An 11,140-nucleotide genomic window follows, 5' to 3' on the forward strand; every position below is an offset into this window, starting at 1 on the left:
GTTTGTTATGTGTCCATTCCTCAGTGATGTTACAAGGCCAGTCAATTGTCAGGTGTGCTCTTGTGACCGTCTGGGGCCGTGGCGAGCCGGCCGTTGCCACTTCCATGCAGCTACCCCCTGCCAAACTTCACCTCCCCCAGTTCGCAACCACCCAGCCTGCAAGGAAGTGCATCGCTTCCGTCAGCCGCCCCTCCCTTCATCTCATCCCTGCATCGCCGCCTGCGGTCCTATTACTGGTTCATCAGCCGCTGGCGCATCTGCCAGCGCAGCTCATCACGCCGGTTGGCGGTGGGCGCATCCTGTGCGCCGCCCAGCTCCTTCTTGGTCTTGGCGCGCGTCTCCTTGAGCACCCGCTGGCGCTCCGCCTCCTCGGCGGCGTGCAGCGAGGCGAAGTGGCTGTGGAAGTTCACCGGCTTGCGGCTGGTGCCCTTGCCGGCGCCGCCCGCCTTGTTCAGGAACCTGTGCAGTTGTCAGGGAAAGGCACGATGCAGGTCAGTCAGCCCGTCGCCTGCCTTACCAGAGTTTCCACGTCTTCTTGTCAACAGCCACGGCGCTTTGCGCCGCGCTTACTGCCAATCGTACGTCGCCGCAGCACCCGACTTCTCCAAGTGCCGCACACAGTATGCTCAAAGCAGCCCCATGCCTACCATCACAAACGCCAGCCCGTCCACGTCCTCTATTTTCTTTCCCCTGGGTTTGGGTCTTGCTTGACTCGGGATTGGAGTACCGTATACTGCCCCACCCATTTGGGTTTAGTTTGGGCTGGTACTTTCAACCCCCCCGCCCCCACCTGTTGGAGCCCCACTCTGCTGCAAGCTGCTGGTAGCGCTTCACGCGGTCCACCTTGACGGCGCCGCCCGGGCCGCCGGCGCGGGTGGTGGCGCGCGAGGCGGAGGAGGCGCGGCTCATGAAGCTGCGATGGCTCGCCTGCGTTGTTTGTTGCGGTGGCGGGGATAGGTATGCGGTCAGAGGAGCTCCAGGAGGAGGCATACCAGTACGCCTAGCTGTATCAGCAATTGCATGCAAAGCCGCTGCCGTGGGACCATTGCCCTCCGCTGGGGCACACTAAATGTATGCCAGCTGCTCTCCTTACCTGCGGGCTTAGGCTGCGGCCCGGCACGTCCAGGTCATGGCCGCGCGCCACGCCCAGCCACGCGTCCTCGCACGTGTATGGATCACGCGGCATACCCACCCGCTGCCCCTGCCCGGGCACGCCGCGCGCGGCCGCCGACCCTGGCCGCCCGGTGCCTGCCGCTGCTGCTGTTGCTGAGGCGCGGGGTGCGCCTGCAGCGCTGCTGCCCTTGCCGGCAAGCGCAGCTGCGGCCCGGGCGGCCCCGTGCTGTGGCCAGGCGAGGTGGTGCATGGAGCGGCCCAGACCCAGCGGGTCGTTTGTGTCGGCGGCCAGTGCGACGTCGCTCTCCCCGTCGTCCTCGTCGTCGGCAAACCTGTGGTAAGGTTTGCAGGACTCAGATGCTTAAACGTATGTGGGTGAGGCGAGCTGTGTAATCGCAATGGTGTACAGCAGGCCGGCTACAATTGTTCTACCGCCCCACTCACGCGTGCTTTGGGTAGCGCCCAAATGTTGACAGCAGGTCCGTCTTATGCGGCCCGGGCCCAGGCCGGCCCGCCGGCTTTGACTGCTGGTCGCGGCCGCGAGGTGCGCTGGAGGGGCGGGGCGGGGCCCCCGAGGACGGCCGAGCGCTGACTGCTGGTCCGCCATAGCCACCACTGCGTGCTGATGCCTGTAGACAAATGCCGCATTTGGTGCACGGTCACCGTACAACCACGTGGCGTACAGGCAAGGAACCCGGCAGAGACATTCATCAATAGCGGTATATGCGGTATGCCACAAGATACACAGACGCATGGCAAGGACAAACAACATGCGCAACCTACCGTCGCTGGCCCTGTGGTGCGCCCTGCTGTGCTCACCGGCACCGCCGAGCCCGGGCCCGCAGCCGTGCCGCCTGATGCCAGCAGGCTGAGGCGGCCCAGCGACTCCATAAGCTCGCTGCCAGTGCCATGTTGGCGACCGGCAGCAGCGGGGCCAATGCCGCGAATGCCGGCACCGCTGCTGGTTGCTGCAGCTCCTGGCGCTGCTGAGGCCGCTGGCCCACGAGCGGATGCGCCGATGCTGCTGCCGCGCCCCTGGCTGCTGGCCACGCCAGCGGGCTCGTCTATAATAGTGGTGGTATTCATGAAGGTGCTGGAGCCGTAGCGCAGGCCGAATCCTGGGCTGAGAGCTGCCGTGCCGCTTGTGGCTGGCACTGTTGCTGAGGAGCAAGCCCCCGCGTGCTCCCCAGCCTGGCAGTGTCGGCAGTTCAGACCCGGCTCCTCATCCACGTCATCACTGGCCTCCTCCAGTTCGTCTGCATCGTAAGTTTCGTACTTGTCATCCTCATCGCCGTCGCCTTGCTGTTTGGCGCCGGGGCTGGCGGCCGCAACGGCAGCCGGCTTGGCGGTGGTGCTAACGTTGGTGCGGCGCGGGGCCTGCGCCCGCACCCCCGCCGGCACGGAGTTCCCGAGCGCTGCGCCGTGAGAATGGTCTGTGTACGCGTAACTGAAGCGCTCCGGCTGCTCTGTCACGGGTGCCGAGGGGCTGTCGGGCTCAAAGTCCTCACCGAGCGGTGCGGGCTGGTAGGTGTCCAGGATGCTCTTAGCAGCGCGTGGCTTCGGCGGACCCCCAGCTGCAGCACCTGCAACGCACAGAAATTAGCAGGTCTGAAAACCTTAGCTGCATCCTGACACAACTAGATTGCCGTGACCCCTTCACGCGCCTGCAGAACTGGGTCCAGCGCTGCTGTCGTTGTCGGCCAAGTCTATGTTCATGTCCGCCAGGATAGCCACAATTTGCGAGTCCGGTAGATTGTGCCCAAGCAGCTGGAGTTGCTGCTTGAGCGCTGCGAGGTCTATCATTTTTGCGGCGAGAGTGTAGCGAGGTTTTCGTCAACGACGTTGACTGGGGGCGAAATTGTTTGCAAGTATCATTGACGAGCAGCAGGTGGCAGGTGGATTTCAGCAGTGGGCAATAGGCTATAGTCAGGACTCAGGAGCAGTTCTAGGACAGCGGGCTCGTGAAATCCTAGGATCCAAAACAAGGTCACCTCATTCCGCAGTTGCTCACCGAACCAGTCTCTGTGCTTTGCTACAAGCTTCTATGCATATTCAGTAACGTTTAAACCTAGGCAAATCAACGAGCTGAGCCCCTTTTGACAAGCCCTTCGAGCGTCACCTTGACAAGGCAAACAAGACATACATATCTCAAACCCGCAAATACTGCTACATTTTGCTGGAAACAATCCTTAATTGGACAGAAACACACGTTCTTGCCCTTGGCACCCGTTGTTGGGACCCCGTCGCATTATGGCGTCCTTCTGTGTTGCGTATAAACTTCGGTAGCTTGGTCGAGCTGGTGCATAGTTATCGGCTTGCCGCTTGTTTGGCCGGCCCGGCGGGCATCAGAAATGTCGGGAGGCCTCGTGGCGACCACCGTATACGCGGACGCCGAGCCTCCGCTCGACGAGGCGTCGCTACCGTGAGTCATGCAGGCGCGGCGGAGGGCGCGGCTATGCTCGTTCACGCAGGGGCGGGGCGCTAGCCCTAAGGGGGCAGGACGTGCCAAACACACGCGCCTCTGCCACGCCCACGCCGAGCCAACACCCCTCCCCTCGCAGGGCTCTGCACCAGGAGCTCCAATGGCAGCGAAACGATGTGCGCATCTTCGCACATGCGGCGGCAGAAACGCAGGTCGCCATCAAAGACGCCCTCGCTCATAAGTTCAACACCGCACGCTCCGGCGCCGCGGACTCCATAGCAGCTGGAGTCAACGACCCTGGTTTCCTAGAAGTCTTCCCGCGAGTGGCCAGTCGGCCACCCAAGCTGCTACAAGAGCTGGAAGCCATCCTGGTGGACCGGCTACGCGCGAATGACAAGGCTGCTAGCATGACGGTGCTGGGCAGCGCGAGGGAGCGCGACCCGAAGCTGTCAGCTAACCTGTCGCTGGACGGGCACAGGCAGGTATGTGTGGGTTTTGCCTTTCTGCACGAGGGGATGGGGCTTGATGGGGCCGACACCGGGGGCCGTGCAAAGCGTGTGGGCACGGGTTTGTGTACGACTGAGCGCGCACTGCTGCGCCCCCTCGCCCCGTCCGCCCGCCGCCTCGCCTCCCTCCTATCCCGCTTCCTTCTTCCTCCGGCAGGTGATGTCGGCCTTCATCGCGGGCTTCTCCACCTACGCGCCGCTGCTCAGCCGCATCCAGGCCGAGTTCGACCGAGCGCTGAACGAGGGCGTGCGCAGCGCACAGGTGCGGCGGAAGGCAGGGCGATAGGGTGGTGGGTGCGGAGGGGGGGCAGGGGCAGGGGGGGCGGCCGTGTTTGAATGGCCAGATTTGGGTTGGCGGTTGTGGGTAGCGGTTGTGGGTAGCGGTTGTGGGTAGCGGTTGTGGGTGCGGCAGCCGCGCAGGATGGGTAAGAGGCCGAGAGAGGCTGGGAGTCAAGGAAGTGGGTCGCAGGCGCGGGGGGTTGCGTGAGTGCGAGCTGCACTGCGCCTCACACCATGCTTGGCTGCGCCGCCTCCGCCGCTTGCAGGAGAACGTGGAGATGCGGTACCAGATGGCCTCCAATGAGTTGGCGCGGGAGCGAGCAACAGCCGAGGTGCGCGGCGCCAGGGTGCTCACCAGCATTGCCAGGGTGCTCACCAGCGTTGCCAGGGGGCTCATCCGGGATTTCACTGCGGCTGGGGCAAGCAGGCAGGCAGGCAGGCGGGCAGCCGGGCAGGCGGGCGGGCAGGTGGGCAGGCGGGCAGGCAGGCAGGCAGGCGGGACGGCGGGACAGCGGGCAGCCGGGCAGTGTTCCAGGTGTAGGTGCTTGGTGCTTCCGGGGATCGGTTGCAGCGAGGGGTTGAGGCTGCAGGGCCTGGGCACCGCGCGGCTTGCGGGTTTCTGACACGCGCATGCACACGCCGACACCCGTGACCGTTGAAATTTCATCCATGCACAACCCGTGTGTTTATACAAACAGCAAAGGACAGCCATGTGTGTGTGTTAAACAAAAACAAACGAAACGAAAGCCCGTTGTGTGTGTGTGTGTGTGTGTGCCTCCACCCGCAGGTCCGCGGGCAGGTGCTGGCAGAGGACCTGTCCTTCCGCGCGGCGGCGCTGTCCAAACTGCAGGTGTGTGTGGGGATGGGGGGGGGCAACGCAGCTGTGGAGGGTGAGGGGTTGGGAGCAGCAAACTGCAGGTGGGGCGGGGGCACTGGAGGTTTGGAGGGTGAGGGGTTGGGAGGTCGCGGTGCTGGATCCGGGCGGCAGCCGGAGACTGGAGGCTAGGGAAGCAGGGCCCAGCAGGTGGGGAGGCAGGGGCGGGCGCCCGGATGGACTGTCGAGGAGGGCTGACATGAGCAGTCTGGAGCATGTGGTGAGACTGGGCATGGTGTGTTGGCTGGTGCGTTCGGGGGCTGGGTCCTCAAGCCCCAGGGCTGTTCATGCTGATGTTGCTGCGCCGCTCGCTGTTGCCACCAATCTTACCCCCCTGGAGCCGGCCGCCGGGAGCTGGTCGACGTCGTCGGTAACGATTGCTGTTCCCCAAGGCTGTCTACCGTCTACCACTTCCTTAAATAATCATGAATGTGCTATCTCCCCGCCCCTAGGAGCTGCGCGAGCGGGCGGTGCGCGCGGAGAAGAAGAAGCTGCTGGCAGAGAAGGACCTGCGGGACGCGCAGTGAGTGGGGCCCTGGGAGGGAGGGAAGGGCGGATGGCAGCGGTGGGAAAGAGGTGGGCGCGACCTATGGATACTGGATCGGGGTAAATGGCCCGCCCGGGCTCACGAAACCCGGCCACAGTGCACGCACGTAGCATGGGATGTACATGGGGGCGATATTGGTACCCTTGCCTCCTGTGCGGCCCCTGCTGCTGTTTCATAATTGTGGCGGGCGGTGCATGTGGTGGGATGTTCGCGTTGAGCTCGGCTCGCCGCCGCTGGCATATTTGCCACAGGGCTGAGGAGGCGCGCATGCGGGCGCTAGTGGAGTCCCTGCGCGGCACCAACAACAAGCTGCAGGTACGACCCTGGGGTTGTCAAGGCCGGATTGGCAGAGGCCGGCGGGATGGCCCTCGCAGGGCTCAAGTCCTTTGCGTCCGGCTGCGGCAGCAGTTCTCAAGTTTGGGGCAAAACTCGTCACTCCATTTGTCGGGTTCCTCGCCCTTACCTCGCATCGCCGCCGCCCTCGATGGACCTCGCCACTGCAGGAGCTGTTGATAGAGGAGGACAGGTGGGCGGCCAAGCCGCTGAGCGGACACCTGGTGGGCATGCCCATCGGGCCGCTCACCAAGGCGGTGAGTCGGCCAAGGCAGTGCGGTGCAGTGCGGTGCTGATGCAGGGCTCCAGTAGATCTGGCAACCGCAGCGCTGCCGTCATCGCCCGGCCACCCCTGAACCTAGTTCCCCCGTCTCTTTCCCCGCCAATCCTCCTCGCCTACACTCGCCGCCACGCCCTGCCTGCTGACGGCGCCCCTCCGACAACCTCGTGCCTGTGCCCTCTCACTCGGTCGCCCACCCCATGTCCTAATCCCCATTTAATTCCCCATTTAATCCATGTTTAATCCCCATATAATCCCCATTTAATCCCCCTTCGAGTTGACTTGGGGGTGGACTAACCCTGCCCTCCCCGCCACCCCCTCTGTGTAGGATGAGGAGTTCCTGGAGCAGGAGCTGGGCGGCATGGACACATTGGCAGTCACCCCCAGCGCAGCCGCAGCCGGAGCCGCCAGCGCGTTCAAATCGTCCATGTCCCTAGCCCGGAACAACTCAGGTCTGGGCGGCCTGGGCGCCGCCGGGCCGACGGCGGCGCCGCTGACGCGGCAGCCGTCAGACTCACCGAGCGCCGCGGCGCTGCCGGGAGCGGAGGCGAGTTCGGCGCCTACGGCGGCGGGGACACCGGAGCCAGGGGCGGGGCCGGGCGGGGCGGGCGCGCAAGGCGAGAGCAGCGAGGCGGCGGGGCCAGGGGCGGGGGGAGAGGCGTCGGTGGCGGCGCTGCCTGGGATCGGGAGTGAGGTGACCGTGGAGGATGCGGTGGTGGTTGCTGCTGGAGGGGCGGCGGAGGGAGCGGAGGCGCCGGGGCCGGAGAGGAATGCTGCGCCGTCACCTGCGCCGGAGCCGTCCGAGCCACCGGGCGGGAGTTGAGGAATGGTGCTATGGCTGAGTAAATTAACGCAGTGGGCGGCACAGCCATTCAGGCTGTGATTAGTTATGATGATGGGGGGCAACCAGTTAAGAAAAGTGCGAGTGACTTTTGCCCCGACACCGGATGATGATGAGCGGCCGAGGCTGATTCTTGTAAGCTTTGTAAGCTACGCAAAAACGTCAGATTACGTACACTACCAAGCCGCACACAGCCACGGTCCAGACGTCTCTAAGCAAAGCCATCACGTCAGCAATGGACACCGACAGTCGGCCCGGCACCAGCGATAACGCCGAGGCCGGCGCGCATGATTGGTCCCGACTGACGCCCGATGTCATTCGCAACATTGCTAGCTGGCTGCACCCAACCCAAGTCGCGATTGGTCTCCTGCTCGTCGACCGGGCCACAGCTGCATGCCTCAAGGGTAGCTATAATGTCATTACAATATACACTTGCAAGCCAAGCCGTTTTTTGCGTCCCCGGCTGGAGGTCGCGCACGCGAGCTCATGGCCCGGACACAGCTTCGCGCATTACTGGGGCCGGCCCAAGCCGTGGGATAAGCTTACACTCCGCCGCCGGCTGCGCCTGCTGTGCCTTGCCGCCTCTAGCTTCCATCCCGCCAGCCTGCACGTAGCTCTGCAGTTCAGCGGCGTTGCGCTGCGGCCGGAGGTTGCGGAGGCTGCCTCGGCGGCCGGCGACTTGCAGGCGGTCCAGCGCCTGGTCGCCGAGGGCTGCGAGCTCAGCTTGGAAGCAGTGAAGCTGGCTGCGGCTTGCGGCCACTTGAGTGTGCTGCAATGGATCTGGTCGGGAGCTGAGCCGCAGCTGCGGCTCCGCAGCGCATTTGGCTGGGAGGCCGCGGGTTCGCACCAGGCCGTGGCGGAGGCGGCGTGCGCCGGCGGCCAGGGCGTAGTGCTGACGTGGCTTGAGGCGGTGGGGCTGCCGCCGCAGGCGCAGCAGGAGCAGCAGCAGGAGCAGCAGCAGGAGCAGCAGCAGGAGCAGCAGCAGGAGCAGCACGAGGAGCAGGAGGAGACGCAGGAGGAGACGCAGGAAGGCCCCGCTGGCAAGGCGAGTCAGCAGGGACCGGAGCAGCCGCAGCGGCAGGGGCCGCCGGCAGCAGCGCCGGACGTGGCGGCACAAAGCGCAGACACACTGGATGACCAACCCCGGGACGGCGGGACGGCCATGCCGCCGCCACAGGAGTTGTCGGCGCGGGCGCCGGGCGCCCCTCCTCCGGGTGCGGCTCCAACCACTGGAGGTCAACCGCAGCAGAACGTGGAGGCGGTGGCGGTGCCGCCGCTGGCCGGCGCGGCCGGGGAAGCCATGCCGCCTGCTGCTGCTGCCACCGACTTCGAGCCACGCGGCTGGGGCTTTGCCGGCCTCCTGAATGCTGCGGCGTGCTACGGGCAGTATGAAATTGTGGAGCGGTTGTACATGCAGGAGGTAGAGAGGCTCGGGATGCCGCATCTCGCAGATCTCTTGGCCTGCAGGCTCAGGGTTGCAGCGATGTGCGGGACTCAGGAGGAGTTGGCATGGAGGTACCAGGACTTGGCGGGAATTGAACACGTGCACCTTGGCAAGAACTTGCTGAGCGACCTGTTCGCATGCGCCCTGTGCGCTCTTGACAGCCACTGGCGAGCTAAGGCGGAGTGGCTGGTCGATTGTTGGGAAACTGAGTTTGACATGGACCCGCAACTTCTCGAGGAGATCCTGACGCTCGGTTTCTTCAAATTCAAGCATCGCGCGGGAAGCACGAACCGCATTGTGCCGGAGCAGCCCGACGTGTTTGAGCGCTTCCGCGTTGGCGCGGCGCGTGTGGACCTTGCGGACCGCGGCGGCAGCTGGCACGTGCACGCGGCGGCAGTGGCGGTGCGTGCCGACAACGTGCCGCTGCTGCAGGCGGTGCTGGAGGACTGGAGCCCCACAGCCGCCTCCGGTGGGTGAGCGGTTGGGTGTAGTAAATGCGACGGAGTTTTAAAAAAGCAGGTCCAAGTGGGGGGCAGCAGGCTGGCACGGCAGAGAAAGGGGCGGGGCACGGCACCCACAGACGACTAACTGGCATGAACTGGCATGCCCGTACGCCTGTTTGTTTTGCTTACTTTGCCTCGCTCCCCTACTTGGAATTGCAGAAGCGATCGGCAGCGAGGACTTCCGAGCCCTGCTGGACGACGCTGTGCTCTCCGATGACCCCCGCGTGCCGCACATGCTGCTGGTGCACCTCCAGCCCGTCGTGCTGTTCGGGACCTCCCACCTGCTGCTCGCCGCCAAGGAAGGCTGCATGCGGATGCTAGAGTTCATGTTCCCCTGGTTCCCGGCCATCAGGGCACACGACCGGCACGACCAGCAGCTGCGGGGGCTAGGAGGTGGCGGCGGCGGCCGGGCGGCGGCTAAGGCAATGCGGCGGCTCGGGTTGCAGGTGGCAAGGCACGCGGGCGAGCAGGGGGCCAGCCTGGCACTCCTGAAGCGCCTGCACCAAGAGCGCGGCCTGCCAGTGGACGTGGCGGCGGTGGCGGCGGGCGGCAGTGTGCAGGCGGTGGAGTGGGCGGTGTGGGCGCAGCTGCAACAGGAGCTAACTGGGCGGCACACCGCACCTACGCGCGGCATTCGGCGGGTGAGGCGGCGGCGGCGGGTTTTACTTGATATGCGCGCGAGCGGGTGAAGTGCCGTGGAGCGATTGGGGTTGCGTGCCCTGAAACCGTGTAAGCTGCGGAACCGTACCGGGAGGGGCATTCTTAGCTAGCTACTGCCCTGAGCGCATTCGGTGCCTGCTTGCCTGCCTGCATGGTCAACGCTCATGGGCGCACACTGCGCATGCCTACCTGCCGTGTCGCCGCCACCCTCCACCGCAGCTTACTAACATGGCTGCCGTCGTGTTCCATGCCCTGCCCGCCCACAGCCTGGCTTGTCCATGTCTGTCAGCACCTTCACAACGCCCGGCCATGCCTGGCACGTGGCGGCCACCTGCGGCAACCTCGCCACAGCCGCCAGGATGCTGTACCACGCGTGGACCTACGAGAACGCGGGCTCGGCGTGTCGCCAGCCGGCCGGCTTCTTAGCGCGGCCCCGATCGGTGCGGTACTTCAACGGAGCTGACGGCCGCTGCCGGGCCGTCAACTGCCTCCGGCTGTGGGCCTCGATGCTGGACCAGCCCGCCCCGCAGCCGCCACGGGTGGAGTTTATGCGGGTGCCGGATGACGCCCTGGGCGGTGCCGAGGAGCCTGCTACTGCCGCCGGCGAGGGCGGCAGCGACAACGACAACAGCAACGGCGGTAGCGGCAACGCTGGCGCTGGCGGCAGGCTTGTGCGCGTCGTGGTGTGCTGTGGGTCTGCGGTCACACAGTACGCACTGCCGCGGCTGACGGCGGAGCAGTGGGCCGAGCTGGTGTCGTATCTGGACTCGCCGCAACGCCGGCCGCCGCAGCTGCAGCCGCACCAGCTGGCATGGGCTCGTGCGGTGCAAGCGCCTGATACCGTGGTGCACGTGTAAAAGCGAAGGTGAAACTGTGAGCTTATTTTGAAACTAGTGGCGTGCGCATGACAGGATAAGCAGACGCTGCTGGCAAACGCAGCAGAGTTTAGGAGGGAGGCATCTACCTTGGTTGGCACAACCACATGGGTTGGCACGCTGGTTGGCACATCCACATGGGCATGAGTTGGTTTCCGACTACTCACTGCGCTCGAGCCGAAATCATTAGTTGGCAGGAGTTGCAGTTGTGTGATGGCTGGCAGGGGCACCCCTGAGTGCTGGAGCCGTGTGATGCAGGCCTGTTGAGCTGCGGTATGGGTGGGCACCTGCACGGACGATATGCAGTCCGGGGCTCAGGTTTTGTCATTGCGGGCTTTTGTAGCTGGGGACAGGAGCTGGGCATGCGTGCACTGTGCGGTGTCAGGCTGTTGGCAGACACGCTGGCAGACACGCTGCTGATGTCGGACTGGCAGCTGGCTTGTGACTGACGGCGCGGTTGTAA

At 65.0% G+C, this 11,140-nt stretch overlaps 3 protein-coding genes across 3 annotated transcripts; 2 read left to right on the forward strand and 1 right to left on the reverse strand.

Moving 5' to 3' along the window:
- Window positions 1-39: 39 nt before the first annotated feature.
- CHLRE_14g618250v5 (uncharacterized protein) lies at window positions 40-3,025 on the reverse strand. Its single transcript, XM_043070121.1, has 6 exons — window positions 2,778-3,025; window positions 1,897-2,696; window positions 1,558-1,742; window positions 1,094-1,445; window positions 791-927; window positions 40-459 (listed from the first exon to the last, which is right to left on the reverse strand). The coding sequence occupies exons 1-6, from the start codon at window positions 2,914-2,916 to the stop codon at window positions 231-233; spliced, it is 1,842 nt and encodes a 613-aa protein (XP_042916794.1). The 5' UTR covers window positions 2,917-3,025; the 3' UTR covers window positions 40-230.
- Window positions 3,026-3,175: 150 nt separating this feature from the next.
- CHLRE_14g618300v5 (uncharacterized protein) lies at window positions 3,176-7,346 on the forward strand. The gene is made up of 9 exons (XM_001689782.2): window positions 3,176-3,535; window positions 3,675-4,017; window positions 4,199-4,303; window positions 4,587-4,652; window positions 5,108-5,170; window positions 5,647-5,717; window positions 5,993-6,056; window positions 6,245-6,331; window positions 6,683-7,346. Exons 1-9 carry the CDS (start codon window positions 3,465-3,467, stop codon window positions 7,175-7,177), a joined length of 1,365 nt encoding a protein of 454 aa, XP_001689834.2. The 5' UTR covers window positions 3,176-3,464; the 3' UTR covers window positions 7,178-7,346.
- A 50-nt stretch (window positions 7,347-7,396) lies between these two features.
- On the forward strand, window positions 7,397-11,137 carry CHLRE_14g618350v5 (uncharacterized protein). The gene is made up of 3 exons (XM_043070122.1): window positions 7,397-9,108; window positions 9,302-9,783; window positions 10,069-11,137. Exons 1-3 carry the CDS (start codon window positions 7,431-7,433, stop codon window positions 10,657-10,659), a joined length of 2,751 nt encoding a protein of 916 aa, XP_042916795.1. The 5' UTR covers window positions 7,397-7,430; the 3' UTR covers window positions 10,660-11,137.
- The last annotated feature ends 3 nt before the right edge of the window (window positions 11,138-11,140 follow it).

This window comes from Chlamydomonas reinhardtii, chromosome 14 (assembly GCF_000002595.2).
Source record: "Chlamydomonas reinhardtii strain CC-503 cw92 mt+ chromosome 14, whole genome shotgun sequence".
In the NCBI taxonomy this organism is placed as follows: Eukaryota; Viridiplantae; Chlorophyta; class Chlorophyceae; order Chlamydomonadales; family Chlamydomonadaceae; genus Chlamydomonas; species Chlamydomonas reinhardtii.